Source organism: Diabrotica virgifera, chromosome 3, assembly GCF_917563875.1.
Source record: "Diabrotica virgifera virgifera chromosome 3, PGI_DIABVI_V3a".
NCBI lineage: Eukaryota > Metazoa > Arthropoda > Insecta > Coleoptera > Chrysomelidae > Diabrotica > Diabrotica virgifera.
Genome location: NC_065445.1, coordinates 164,273,990 through 164,287,367, shown reverse-complemented (window position 1 = coordinate 164,287,367; position 13,378 = coordinate 164,273,990). Strand labels below are relative to the sequence as shown.

General features: G+C 37.1%; 1 protein-coding gene across 1 annotated transcript in view; it reads right to left on the bottom strand.

Moving 5' to 3' along the window:
* The window catches only part of LOC126881375 (serine/threonine-protein kinase BRSK2), a 119,762-nt gene that overhangs the window by 2,723 nt on the left and 103,661 nt on the right, over nucleotides 1–13,378 (bottom strand). The window contains exon 5 of the mRNA XM_050645613.1: nucleotides 3,078–3,241. Coding sequence (XP_050501570.1) covers nucleotides 3,078–3,241 — 164 coding nt within the window. The remainder of the gene's footprint in view (nucleotides 1–3,077; nucleotides 3,242–13,378) is intronic.

Sequence of the window (13,378 nt, the reverse complement as noted above, 5' to 3'; positions counted from 1 at the left end):
AATGTGGAACGACGAATCGGTACTTATAGTATATGGGCCATTCCACGAACATACGCCTGTTTTGGATTAATTCGACAACGAATATTTTACTGCGCAACATAAGAAGTACGAAATTAAATGGCGCTAATAATTATTCCAATAAACAACAATGTAATTTGCAATTTACTTTCGTTCTTCTTGTTTTGCACAGTAAAATATTCGTTGTCGAAGTAATCCAAAACAGGCGTATGTTCGTGGAATAGGGTATAGTATAGTTGATCCAAAAGATGGCATAACCCAGACATCCAAAGTGAAAGTTATCCTTCAACACCAAATTGTTCTATATGGTCCACACAATGTCCAAAAAAAAGTCACACCATTTTGAGCGTCGGATTTGGGGGGAGAGGGGGAGAAATCGGTAAATTCGTAGTATTTTAAGTTTTTCGCCAATATTTCTAAAACTATGCGGTTTAGTATGAACAACCTTCTATACCAAATTGTTCTACATTAAATTTGAAATAAAAAAGGCCTTATGCATAATCTTTCTAAAATGAATGGTTCCAAAGTTACGGAGGTAGTATAGTATACCTGGTCCAAAAAAAGGCCTAACCCAAACATCCAAAGTAAAAGTTTTCCTCCAACACCAAAATGTTCTATATGGTCCACATATTGTTCAGTAAAAAGTTACACCATTTTGAGCGTCCGGTTTGGGAGGGAGATGGGATAGAAGCCGGTAAATTAGTAGTTTTTTTAGGCTTTTCGTCAATATTTCTAAAGCTATGCTTTAGCGTAAACAATGTTATATACAAAATTGTTCTACATGAAATTTAAAACAAAAAATGTTCCATACATAATTGTTATAAAATCAACGGTTCCAGAGTTACGGAGGGTGAAAAGTCGAGGCTTTCGATACTTTTTATATTTTTTGGGCAATATTTATGATATAACTATACCAAAAACCCAGACATCCAAAGTGAAAGTTATCCTCCAACACCAAATTGTTCTATATGGTCCACATAATGTTCAGAAAAAAGTCACACCATTTTGAGCGTCGGGTTTGGGGGGGAGAGGGGGGAGAAATCGGTAAATATAAAAAGTATCGAAAACCTCTACATTTCACCCTCCGTAACTCTGGAACCGTCGATTTTATAACAATTATGTATAGAACCTTTTTTATTGTAAATTTTATGTAGAACATTTTTCTATAGAGCATTCCTTACGCTAAAGCATAGTTTTAGAAATATTGACGAAAAACTTTAAAAAACTACTAATTTACCGACTTCTCCCCCATCTCCCCCTCCAAACCGGACGCCCAAAATGGTGTAACTTTTTACTGAACAATATGTGGACCATACAGGACAATTTGGTGTTGAAGGAAAACTTTTACTTTAGATGTCTGGGTTAGGCCTTTTTTTGGACCAATTATACTATACTATTGCTGTTACAAAATCTCGTGAACCTAATTCATTCATTTGGTGACGTCAATATACGAAAGAAACGATTGAATCCGACATTACTGAAAATATCAGGGTGTAGATGGGACCCTGTCGCGCAATTCACAGCAAATAAAATAGTCGTATGTTTTTAGGCTTCATTTTATTTCGGTTGTACATACGCATTTTCAAGGTTCACGAGGTTTTGCACCAACTCTACCTCCGTAACTTTGAAACCCTTCATTTTAGAAGGGTTATGCATGGGCCTTTTTTATTTCAAATTTAATGTAGAACAATTTTGTGTAGAGCGTTGTTCATGCTAAACCGCTTAGTTTTAGAAATATTGACGAAAAACGTAAAAAACTACGAATTTGCAGATTTCTCCCCAAACCCGACGCTCAAAATGGTGTGACTTTTTTCTGAACATTATGTGGACCATATAGAACAATTTGGTGTTGGAGGATAACTTTCACTTTGGATGTCTGGGTTCGGGTCTAACTATACCGTACTATTAGTGATCTTTCAAACAATACGTTAGTAAACACAAACGTGTAGATCGAGTTTCATAATTATCAATATCTGATAGTGAGAGTAAAGAAGACGAGTAAAATTAAAAATGCATTCACAAGAATTTTTTTTCGAATTATTATACGGATTCGGTTTTAATTCCCTTAGAGGTTAGACAATCTGTTTTAATTTTAACTTCGTGTACTATCACGCGTTTTTTGTTACCTTACTTATTTATTTCATTTTGAATCCTGAAGTCTTAATTTTTTATGAAGACAAGTTCATTAACTTCACAACGTCCAATTATTGTCTTCATTGAAAAGCTTATGAAGTACAAAAATTAATCTAATATTTAACCCGGGAGCAGTCCCCGTTAGAAAAAATCTTATAACATTTTATTCTCTTCCGTGATAACTTGATGAAAAAATTTTGCAACATAACTTTCCACTCGCAAGTGCCTCGAGGAAGATTGTAGTAATGCATGGGATTTTTTTTAAATTTTTTAATTAATTTATTTTTCTTGTGGAATTTATGGCTTTGGTTAGAACCAGTTAGCTTTAAAATGTTAGAAATAGAAACTTTTAACATAACAAGTAAGTAAAAATATTATAAAATAGAAATTTGTTCTAAATTCGTATTGTGATATTTTTTCTCTACGCGCGACTACTTACGTGACAGAAGTGAGCGCGACTGCTCCCGGGTTAATAGATTGTAGTTTTTGTGACGAAAAATGATATAAAATATCTGTTATTATTTACTCTTTAAATTTGCAAAATTCACTTCAAATTTTAAAAAAATTCCAATATCAGGTGATTTCAAAAAGAATTTGTTCCTTTACATCGATTTTATTTCACTTTCTAAAAAGTGTAGCTTAAAATATTATGCTTTCTATCTGTGTATAAACGTTTATAAATCGAAAACCTTCTTTCAACATCAACAAAAGTATTAGTGTATTTTTAAACTTGTTTATGTTGAAGGACAAAAGTTAAAGATCTGACAAAGGTTTACCTTGATGAACTTTTGCCATTTTTTCCAAAATAGAAAAGAATTCTGAGTTATTGTTTAAAACATATTTTAATTTATTTCCTACAGATATGCCTACCGGTTCATTTACCCATACGAAAAGATCTATAAAACTCATAAACTGCGAATACTCACCTGCCTTGTATTCAAAAACAATTCACTAGAATCCGAACCACAACTAGAACTTTCGCTTAATTCCGTAGTAAACTTCCTTTGAGCTCTCGGACTCGGAGGAGGTCTTCTCGTGCACACTTGAGCTTGTATATGTTCACAAACTCGTCTAAACCTTCGTATATTTCCTAAAATAGAAAACTAATTATAGTCTATAGTCTATTATAGTCTATATAGTCTATAGTGTCTAGTCGGACAAACTTTGATATATGGGAACACTGGAACAGGGGCAGTTTTAATTGTGGAACAAGTTAAAAATTTGGAACGGTCAGACGACGAAAACGGCACATTTATTTTGTCCGACAGAACAGAATTAAACTCTCCGAACAGAGATTAAACTCTCATGCAAAAATCAGACTGCTATTTATCACCAAATGGGCGTTTTAATGAGTGGAACATGTAGAATATGTCAAATGACAGGAATTATGACAGGTCATAAATAGCAGTCTAATTTTTGCATGAAAGTTTAATCTCTGTTCGGAGAGTTTAAGTCTGTTCTGTCGGACAAAATAAATGTGCCGTTTTCGTGGTCTGACCGTTCCAAATTTTAACCTGTTCCACAATTAAAACTGCCCCTGTTCCAGTGTTCCCATATATCAAAGTTTATCCGACTAGACACCCTTAAGCTATTAACAAATTTTCAGCTTGCTGTTAATCAACTTTTTTTTCATACGCGGGATCCAGACCTATTAGGTATAATGTTTTAAATGTAATATGGAGATCTGCTTGCATTATCTCAAAGGGGCATTGATCTGGAGACAAGGGTGTTAATGACTGAATTAATTTGTGAAGGTGCGTGATTAGAGTTGGCATGCAAGTAATGGGTTTATACGGATAGGTTTTTTACTGAGGTCTCTTCTTTAAAACAAGACCTTTTCTTATTTCCATCAAAGGTGTTACTGACAAAATCAACAAATTCTCAAATCACGAGGAAAAAAAACAATATTTTATCCAAAAGAGGATTTTTGCCATAGCCCCTATCTGCTTCTCTGAACCAAGAATTATCCAAGAAGCCCTAGAGATCGAAAAACGGCCAAATGGTCTAATCAAAAGAGATGACGCCACCCGGTTGCCTTCGACATGGAAATCCCGCCGTCAAAACTCTTTGCGCCAACCCCCACCCAAGCGCCACTCCAGCAACGACGGTATAAATGAACGGCCTCCATCGGAAACAACATATTGCAGTGTCCTGTGAACTGTGTAGTACCTGTGAGCTCAGGAGAGTGGGACCCCGGTAGCCCTGAAGTTGACGTTAGAGAGAACGTCGAAAGCTCGAACCAGAGAATATCGACGCGGTCCAACCCGCAAGCCTGGTGAGTTAAATTTTAATATTACTTCTTGTAATGGTATTGATTTTAGCTTTGACAATTTTTTTATTAATAAAATTTCTTTTTCTACGGCCGTGCTAAAACAGCCACCTTCCCGCACGCATTTCCTTTCCGGCAGCTGCACTTTCTCGCACTAAAAAATTTACTTTCCCACACTAGTTTAGGAAAGTAGAATACCTTAAAATATGGGTTTATATACAGTGCGGGCCAAAGAAAAGAGTCCACCTCAATATGTGGCAGTATTTATTAGATTTTAAGGAAATGAAGAAACAGGTCGATTTTTGATCTAAGTGGGACACATTTTTACGGTACATACATTTGTCATTTGTCAACCCCTCCTTTCCACTTCCCCCACCCCTTATTTTTAAATAGGAAATAGGTTTCGTGTGCTAGCTCATTTGAAAGGTTATTCAATTCTCTATTCGGTAATATTAACATTGACATAATCATTTATACCAAGAAGAATTATTTTGAATTAAATTAATTGACACAAGAAGAAGAATATATGTCATTTATTTAACTCAAAATACATTCTACTGCTGACAGAAAACAGAAAATAATGTTTATTTGACAAATAAACATTGTTTGTTGCTTAAATTCAATATTCAACCTACCAAGCGGCAGATGGGTCGCAGTTTGAACATTGAAATTAAGCGAAAAGCAATTATATTTATCAAAAAACATTTTTTTCTGTTTTGTGACAGCAGTAGAATGTTTTTTGAATAAAATAAATTACATACATTATTCTTTTTGTGTCAGTTAATTTAATTAAAATATATTTTTCTTGGCACCCTGTATAAATAATTATGTAAATGTTTATATTAATGAATAGAGAATTGAATAACCTTTCAAATGAGCTAGCTCACGAACCCTATTCCCTATTTAAAAATAAGGGGTGGGGGAAGTGGAAGGGAGGGGTTGACAAATGACGGATGTATGTAGGTACGTAAAAATGTGTCCCCTTAGATAAAAAATCGACCTGTTTCTTTATTTCCTTAAAATCTAATTAAATACTGCCAAATATCGAGGTGGACTCTTTTCTTTGGCCCACACTGTATATTATAATACATGCAATAAACTAATATATATATTACTTACTAATTTATTTCAAATTTTTATTATTGTGTTCATGTTTTAATGAAATTAACGCGATAAATCGTTAAAATAGAATTATTTTGGCATATTATTCAAAAGTCAAATCAGTAGACAATAACAATGGTTTTGAATCGTCGTCATATAAACCAATTGTATTTTATTTAAATTTGATTTTGACAAACTTTTCAGAGAACGTATTGAACAATTCAAGGATAAGCTTGCGTCCAGGGCCGGCGATAACGGGCCTGCAAGGGATGCAGTGAAGGCGGGAGCCCCTGCTTGGAGGGCGCCAAAATGAGCTTTTTATGGCTGGTATTATACAAAATACTGATTAAAAGAAAATCAAAGGGCGCCTATGCTAGATTTGCAGGTGGGCACCTTATACCCTAGCGCCGGTACTGCTTGCGTCAGTGATACGTTTGCAAAATTTCACGAATTGCTCATTTACATTATTTAATATTACCAAGCAATAAGTAAAGACATTCTTGTTTTCCAAATGATTACATTTGCATACATTTTCGTATTACGCCTTGTTGTATGTTTTATTTACTCGTAAATAAAAATTGATACAAATCTCTTTGTTGTGGCTTTTGTTCAAACGTACGGCCGTAGAAAAAATATTGTTCCTAACTCATGCGGAAAGTATCTTTCCCACAGTCGACTGCTTGGCCGAACCCCGCTATCGCGTCGCTCGGGTCAACGGCAGTCGCGTGCGGGAAAGTATCACTTTCCACACTAGTTATGAAACTAACTATTTCTCCCAGCTCTGTGTATCAATAACATGATCAAGTTTTAAATATTGGGCCATAGACCATTGTCAATAGACAAATTTGCCAAGTTACGTAGCCTGTTTTGTCCCATATAGTTTCTTGATAGGTTTTTATCAATTTTAGTTTTCAAAATGATCTTTCAGCTACAGAGAGAGGTTTTGAAAATGATCTTTCAGAGATCCTTTATTTGGTTCACCGAAGTTGTGACTAAATATTAAGAACCTCTTGGTATAGAAAAGATATGGCTAGCAATATATTCTTAAACTATCATTCCTGCCATCCCATAAGGTTCAAACGCAACCTACTCCAAGGTCTTAGTTTTAGAGTTTACAGGTTGACGCATGCTCTTTACAGAATGGATTTCTTGTTAGTGTTAAAAAAAGTCCTTTTGCAAAATTCTTATCCCTTGTGGCCCATTAATAAATATTTGTTCATTACTTTATATCACAGACAATCTTCACCCATGTCAGATTTTGGAGAGACAGATGCCATTTTTCACAACTCACCAAATCCACCAGGTGCTATCTCTCAGAATTCTTCCACAACTACTACATTTTATTGTTCTCTACCCTACTTTCCTCAAGTTACTCACAATATGTCTAGGCTCCTTAGGGTTGTGTCCATCAGGATCGGTTTAAAAATGTAAGATCGATACGTAGATTATTCTCAAACACTAAAACATCATTATCTCAACATGAAAAGACCAACGTCGTCTACAAGGTCCCTTGTTGTGACTGAATAATCTTAAATTGGACAGACTTCTTGCTCTGTTAAGGGGCGTCTCAATTCTCATCGCAGTGACATCAATTGCAATAAACACTCCTGTACCCTGAACACGCATATACTTTTTACAGGACATCAAGCAGACTTGAATAACACTTTGATTCTTGCTACTGATAACAATTACTTCAAGAAGTCCTTCCTTGAAATGTATCATATTCTAAAGCAGCCTGCTACAATGAATAGGCACAATGACATCGACCACCTCAACGTAATATATTAGTCACTGATCTTACATAACAAATTGTCATAAAACCGTCCCTTGTGGAGTTGAAGGTCACCTATTCTTCATTAACTGTATTCTTTCAAAACAACCATACTATCTGACAGACACACTTGTTTTCCTAACCAACCCTGATCAACCACTTGTTTGCGTGATTGTAGATTTTTCACGGTTGCGTCGTTCATCACTAAACAATGGGATTACTTCCTGTCTAATGACCAGCTATTAGGTATCTCATGATCTAATGAGCCTGCACCTATTTACCAGTATGTTCCTTACATTTTTCTTCCTTACTTTCTGATTGACTTCTAGAGATCTCGTATTGTTCCTTGGAACTTTGTCACATGTGACTGAGTGTTGTACCAACTTCCTGGAATACAACTTGTTTCCGTTTTTATGACGGTTTTCCATTTTTCAGTGTTTACTGTACTGTTTTCTCCACAACAATCCTAAATGAATTTGTTTTGGTTTTTCCATGCTGCGTTTTTTGGCGTGAAGGAGATTTACCCCCAACCACTGCTGCTCACTTCCTTAATAGTGACTTCTTGTGTCAGGTTACATTATTTCCTGAGTGCCATTGTGGTTTGTGTTGCATTCTGTCCCTTATTTGCCACATTATCCGTAGCTTGTTCAGACTTTATTTATTTATTAATTGAGGTCTCATTTCTAAATTCTGACCTGTATTAAAATTTTCCAAATTCAGCTGCTTCTTAATAACCATTAGACTATACCTTATTTTTTGTCTGTTGCTAATTTGGATAATTTCCCCAGGTGTTTTCTGTTTTGTTTTTTAATAAAAGTCTAGTGCTTTACGACCCCGTTTTTTTGTTTTTTTTTTATTACTGCATTGCTTTCCTGTGGTTGCTTAGATATTTCCGTTTTAAATATTAGTGCGCCTGTCACGTTTTGATCTATTTGTTGACATCGTGCTTTTTGCCAATTCTTGTCGTAGTTCTCCGATCGGTTTGTGTATGTTATATAGTTTGTAAAACTTGACGATGACTAACTGTCATCCTGTTATTCAACATTAATTTGTATTGTAACAAAAGAGTAGTTTTGACAGGCCCTCGTATAACAGATCCCATGTCCACACAGACAGAACAATATCGATGTTTCGAGATAAGACGCGATGCAGCGGCGAGGAGGACGTGCAACTAACTAAAGATGGGCAGAACGTTCCAGAACTAACGGCTAGAGTATATAACGACACAAGTTTTGTAAATACAATTAGTTTAAGCTAAAGTTTGAAAAGTAAACTTGTATAAATAAATTAATAAAGTCATATATAAATACGAACCGCTCGTTTTATTGTTACAGTTGGTGTTAACGGTGTGGAATATAAATAAATTAAAATTGAATTTAAAAAGACTTTTGAATTTTATTCGTCGGTAATAATTAAAGTGCGTTAATTGTTCGGTATTAGGAAAGACTTTTTAAAGTAAAAGACATTTTTAAAAGTACGTGTGTGCCGACCAAAGATGTTGCTAAAAAACCTTTCCGTAAAACAGTTACGGGAACAGTTAGAGGAACGGGATGAAGACAGCAGTGGGGCCAAGAAAACCCTGCAAACACGACTCGAGGGTGCCAGGAAGAACGGAGATGAGCCAAAGACGTTCCACTTCCAGTCAGCAGAACAAGCAATCTTATCGAAATTCGAAAGTGTTTCTCAAAAGATCGATGAAACTTCTCAAAAGATCGATGAAACTTTTAGAAATAGCGACGGTAAATTCGAAAACGTTGCTAAAAATTTAACGAGACTTTTCAAGTAATTAAAGAAGTTTGTAGACAGAACAATGAGAAATTTAAAGAAGTTTCTAGAACATTCGATAAGATACAGAAAAGTGTAGACGACAATAAAGCAATGCTAGGAGAGAAGATCAAACAATTAGAGAGCATGATAACCGATACAAAAGTGCAACCATCAGTTAATGCAGTAGCTTTAGATCTTGTAGTGAAATATGAAACACCGAGAGACGAAACGTCGCATCATATGAGATTTAAATTACCACCATTTGATGGAAAGTCTTCTTGGTCCATATTCTTCTTCTACTTTAGCCTTCAGTAATCCAACTTTGGACATATGCCTCCCCTAATTAAATCCAGTGTTGTCTATTTTGCGCCACCTGTTTCCAGTTGTGTCCTCCAAACTTCTTTATGTCATCAACCCATCTCATTTGTGGCCTTCCTCTACTTCTTCCTAACCACGGTCTCCATTCTTGTATTTCGTGATTCCATCTTTTATCCTTCAGTCGGGCATTGTGTCCTGCGAATTTCCATTTTAATTTGGCAGCATGTTCTCCTGCGTCTTTTACTTTGGTTTTGATTCTAATCCATTTATTTGTTTTTGTCTATGAGCCTCACCCCGAGCATTGATCTTTCCATCGCTCTCTGTGCCTTTACTATTTTATCCATATTGGCCTTGGTGAGTGTCCACGTCTGTGAACCATACGTAAGTATAGGGAGGATACACTGATCGTAAACTCTGGTTCCCAAATATTGTTCTATTTTACTATTTTTCAAGATCCAACTCAGTTTTCCAAATCCTGCCCACGCTAACCTTATTCTTCTGGTAATTGATCTCTTGATCCATATACCTTAGACCATTTAAAGCTATTGCGGCCGCCAATCATTGGACCGAACAAGAAAAGGCTGTTTCCTTAACTGCTGCTTTACGAGGTAATGCTGCAGATATATTAAGATCAATTCCTAAGAGTCAAGAAAAATGTTACCAGACCTAGTTCACTCGTCTAGAAAAACGCTATGGAGATGGCCATCTACAACAAGTATACAAAGCACAAATGCGAAGTAGAAGTCAACGAGCAAGTGAGAATCTGCAAGAATTTGAAGCAGATGTGGCTCGTTTGATGCGGTTGGCTTATCCGGACGTGCCAGACAGCGTTTTAGAAGAGATTGCTGTAGATACCTTCGTCAATGAGTTAAAAGATAGTGAACTACAGAAAACTTTACGACTAGCAAGACCGAAAGTTTTAGATGAAGCACTTGCTATTGCATTGGAACATGAGATGGCCAGTCAAACTTCACGAAGCCATAGAGTAAGAACCATTGAAGAAAGTGACGAACACAACGATGAACGTCTGGAGGAAATGATAGGGAGAGTAGCTCGTGACGAGAGGCCAAAGAGACGCGAGCCTAGATGTTGGAATTGCGGCGAAGTAGGCCACATTCGTCGTAATTGTAAGAAGATCGTACAGCAGTCGGAAAACTAGAGCGGGTCGACACCAAGGGGCAACTGCCGACGTGGAGAACTAGAGCCCCTATAGTAAATGTCAACCTTACGTCCTCCGGTGGAATTCACAACTTATACATCGAAGGTCGTATCAATAATAGATGTAGATCGTTTTTGGTGGATAGAGGTGCAACAAGAACTATTGCACGTTCAGAATTAGTACGAGGCCATCTTAAATTTTCACCTGCAGTAAGGCTTAGAACAGCGACTGGTGAGCTAATTAATACATATGGCGAGGCTAATATGTCAGTATCCATTGGCCAAACCACAGTTGAACACCAAGTATTATGTGCCGAGATCTCCGACGAATTCATATTGGGAATGCACATACTAAGAAAAGGTGGGGCTGTATTGGATGTTCAAAATGGAGTCCTCAAGATCAATGGTGAAGAGTGTCCCTTTCACTACGACAAAGATGTCATCCCCTTACTAACTACAGGCGACGTAACCATACCCAGTAATAGTGAGAAAATTCTGATGACCAGACTTGATGGATACTTCCAAGACGAAAGTTTAAGGATGGTCGAAGATGTGGACAATGTCGAGTTCCTTAACGGCGAAAATTTTGGCAAGAGTTCGAGATGTCATCCCTGTAAGAGTTATGAATTTAAGGGAAATTGCTATCAAGTTGAGTAGAGGAGTTTTGATCGGACAGTGTGTTCCCGAGGCGTCAATTTGCTGTATGAATACCAATGAGAAATCATCGAAGTCGAAGTATCCAAAGGAGCTTGTTGAGATGATTATTGAAAGACGCCAAGATATTGATCATTACCGAATGGAAAAAGTGAAGTCTATGCTGATAAGAGTATCAAGATGTTTTTGCTATTGATAAGAAGGCTAAGGGCAAAACAAGCATAGTAACGCATAAAATAAATACCGGAGACGCTCAGCCAATCAGACAACGGCCTAGACGACTTCCATTTTCCAAAAGAGATGAAGCCGAAGAGATTATCAAGGATATCGACAAAAAAGGGATAATTGAACCATAAAACAGCCCATGGACATCACCAGTAGTTCTGGTAAAGAAGAAAGATGGTTCAACGCGTTTTTGTATTGACTACCGCCAGCTCAATGCGGTAACAAAAAAAGATAGTTATCCTTTTCCCAAAATAGAAGATACATTGGATACCCTCTCCGGTTCTCGTTGGTTCTCCACACTCGATTTAAAAAGTGGATATTGGCAAATAGACATGGAGCCAGCTGATCGGGGAAAACTGCATTTTCAATAGGATCAGGGCTTTATCAGTTTACGGCTATGCTTTTTGGTTTATGTAATGCTCCTGCCACATTTGAAAGGTTAATGGAGGCAATTTTAAGAGGTCTAACATGGAAAACATGGTGGTTTACTTGGATGATGTAATTGTGGTTGGCATGCCAATAATCTAATAGAAGTCTTTCAACGATTGAGGGCAGCGAACTTGAAGTTAAGCCCGAAGAAATGTCACATGTTTCGACGAAAAGTTAAGTATTTGGGACATATTGTATCGAGTAATGGTGTAACAGCTGATTCTAAAAAGATTTAAGCAATTAAAGATTCGCCATTACCAAAAGATAAATATGAAATTAGAAGTTTCCTTGGCTTATGTACATATTACCGACGATTTGTCAAAGGATTTGCCAATATCTCCAAGCCCCTAACAAAGTTAACGGAGGAGGGCAAATAATATACATGGAGTGAAAAGTGCCAAAAAGCTTTCGAACAACTACAAATGGCTCTGATCAGTGCACCGATATTAAGCTACCCGGGACAGGCAGGAAAATTTGTTTTGGATACCGATGCTAGCAACAGTGCCATAGAAGCTGTTCTCTCACAAATCCAAGATAGACAGGAAAAAGTTATTGCTTATTTCGGTAAAGTCCTGTCGAAACCAGAAAGAAACTATTGCGTTACCAGAAGACAACTGCTGGGCGTAGTGAAGGCTTGCGAACATTTCCATAAATACTTGTATAGCAGAAAGTTCTTTCTTCGAACAGATCATGCTGCTCTAAAATGGCTCATACAATTCCGTAATCCAGAGGGCCAGATGGCAAGATGGTTAGAACGATTACAAGAATATGATTACGAGATAGAACACAGGGCCGGAAGGGTTTATTCAAATGCTGATGCCCTTTCGAGACGACCATGCAGTGCAAATTGTAATAATTGTGCCAGATTAGAGGAACTATTTTGCCTCGTGAGACGACCCACCGTCGTTAATGAGCAATGGAAGTCCCAACAGTTACAAGACGCCCAAGAAGATGATCTGTGTATAAAGAGAGTATTGGATTGGATGCGTCGAGGCGAAAGACCTAGTTGGCAGAACATTAGTGCATGTAGTCCAAAAGTCAAGGCATACTGGAGCCAATGGAATTGCCTGGTGCTAAAAGATGATCTTCTGTACAGAACCTTTGAGAGTGATGATGGTACAGAATCTAAGCTTTAGTTGATTGTACCTAAAAGTAAAGTGTCAGAAGTATTGCGTCAGTTGCATGACGATGCATTAGCTGGACACTTTGGTATTACGAAGACTCTACAGAAGGTTCGAGAACGGTTCTATTGGGTGAACTGTAAAGATGATGTACGAAGATGGTACCGGAAATGTGAACTGTGTGCATCCAGTAATGGTCCAGTTGGTAAATATTAAGCACCTGTGAGACAGTACAACGTTGGCAGTCCTATGGAAAGAGTAGCAATCGAGATTGCAGGTCCATTTCCAGAAACCGGTGCTGGAAATAAATACATCCTAGTAGCTATGGATTATTTTACGAAACGGACCGAGGCCTATGCATTACCAAATCAAGAGGCTTGTAGCGTTGCAGAGGTACTTGTTAAAGAATTCTTC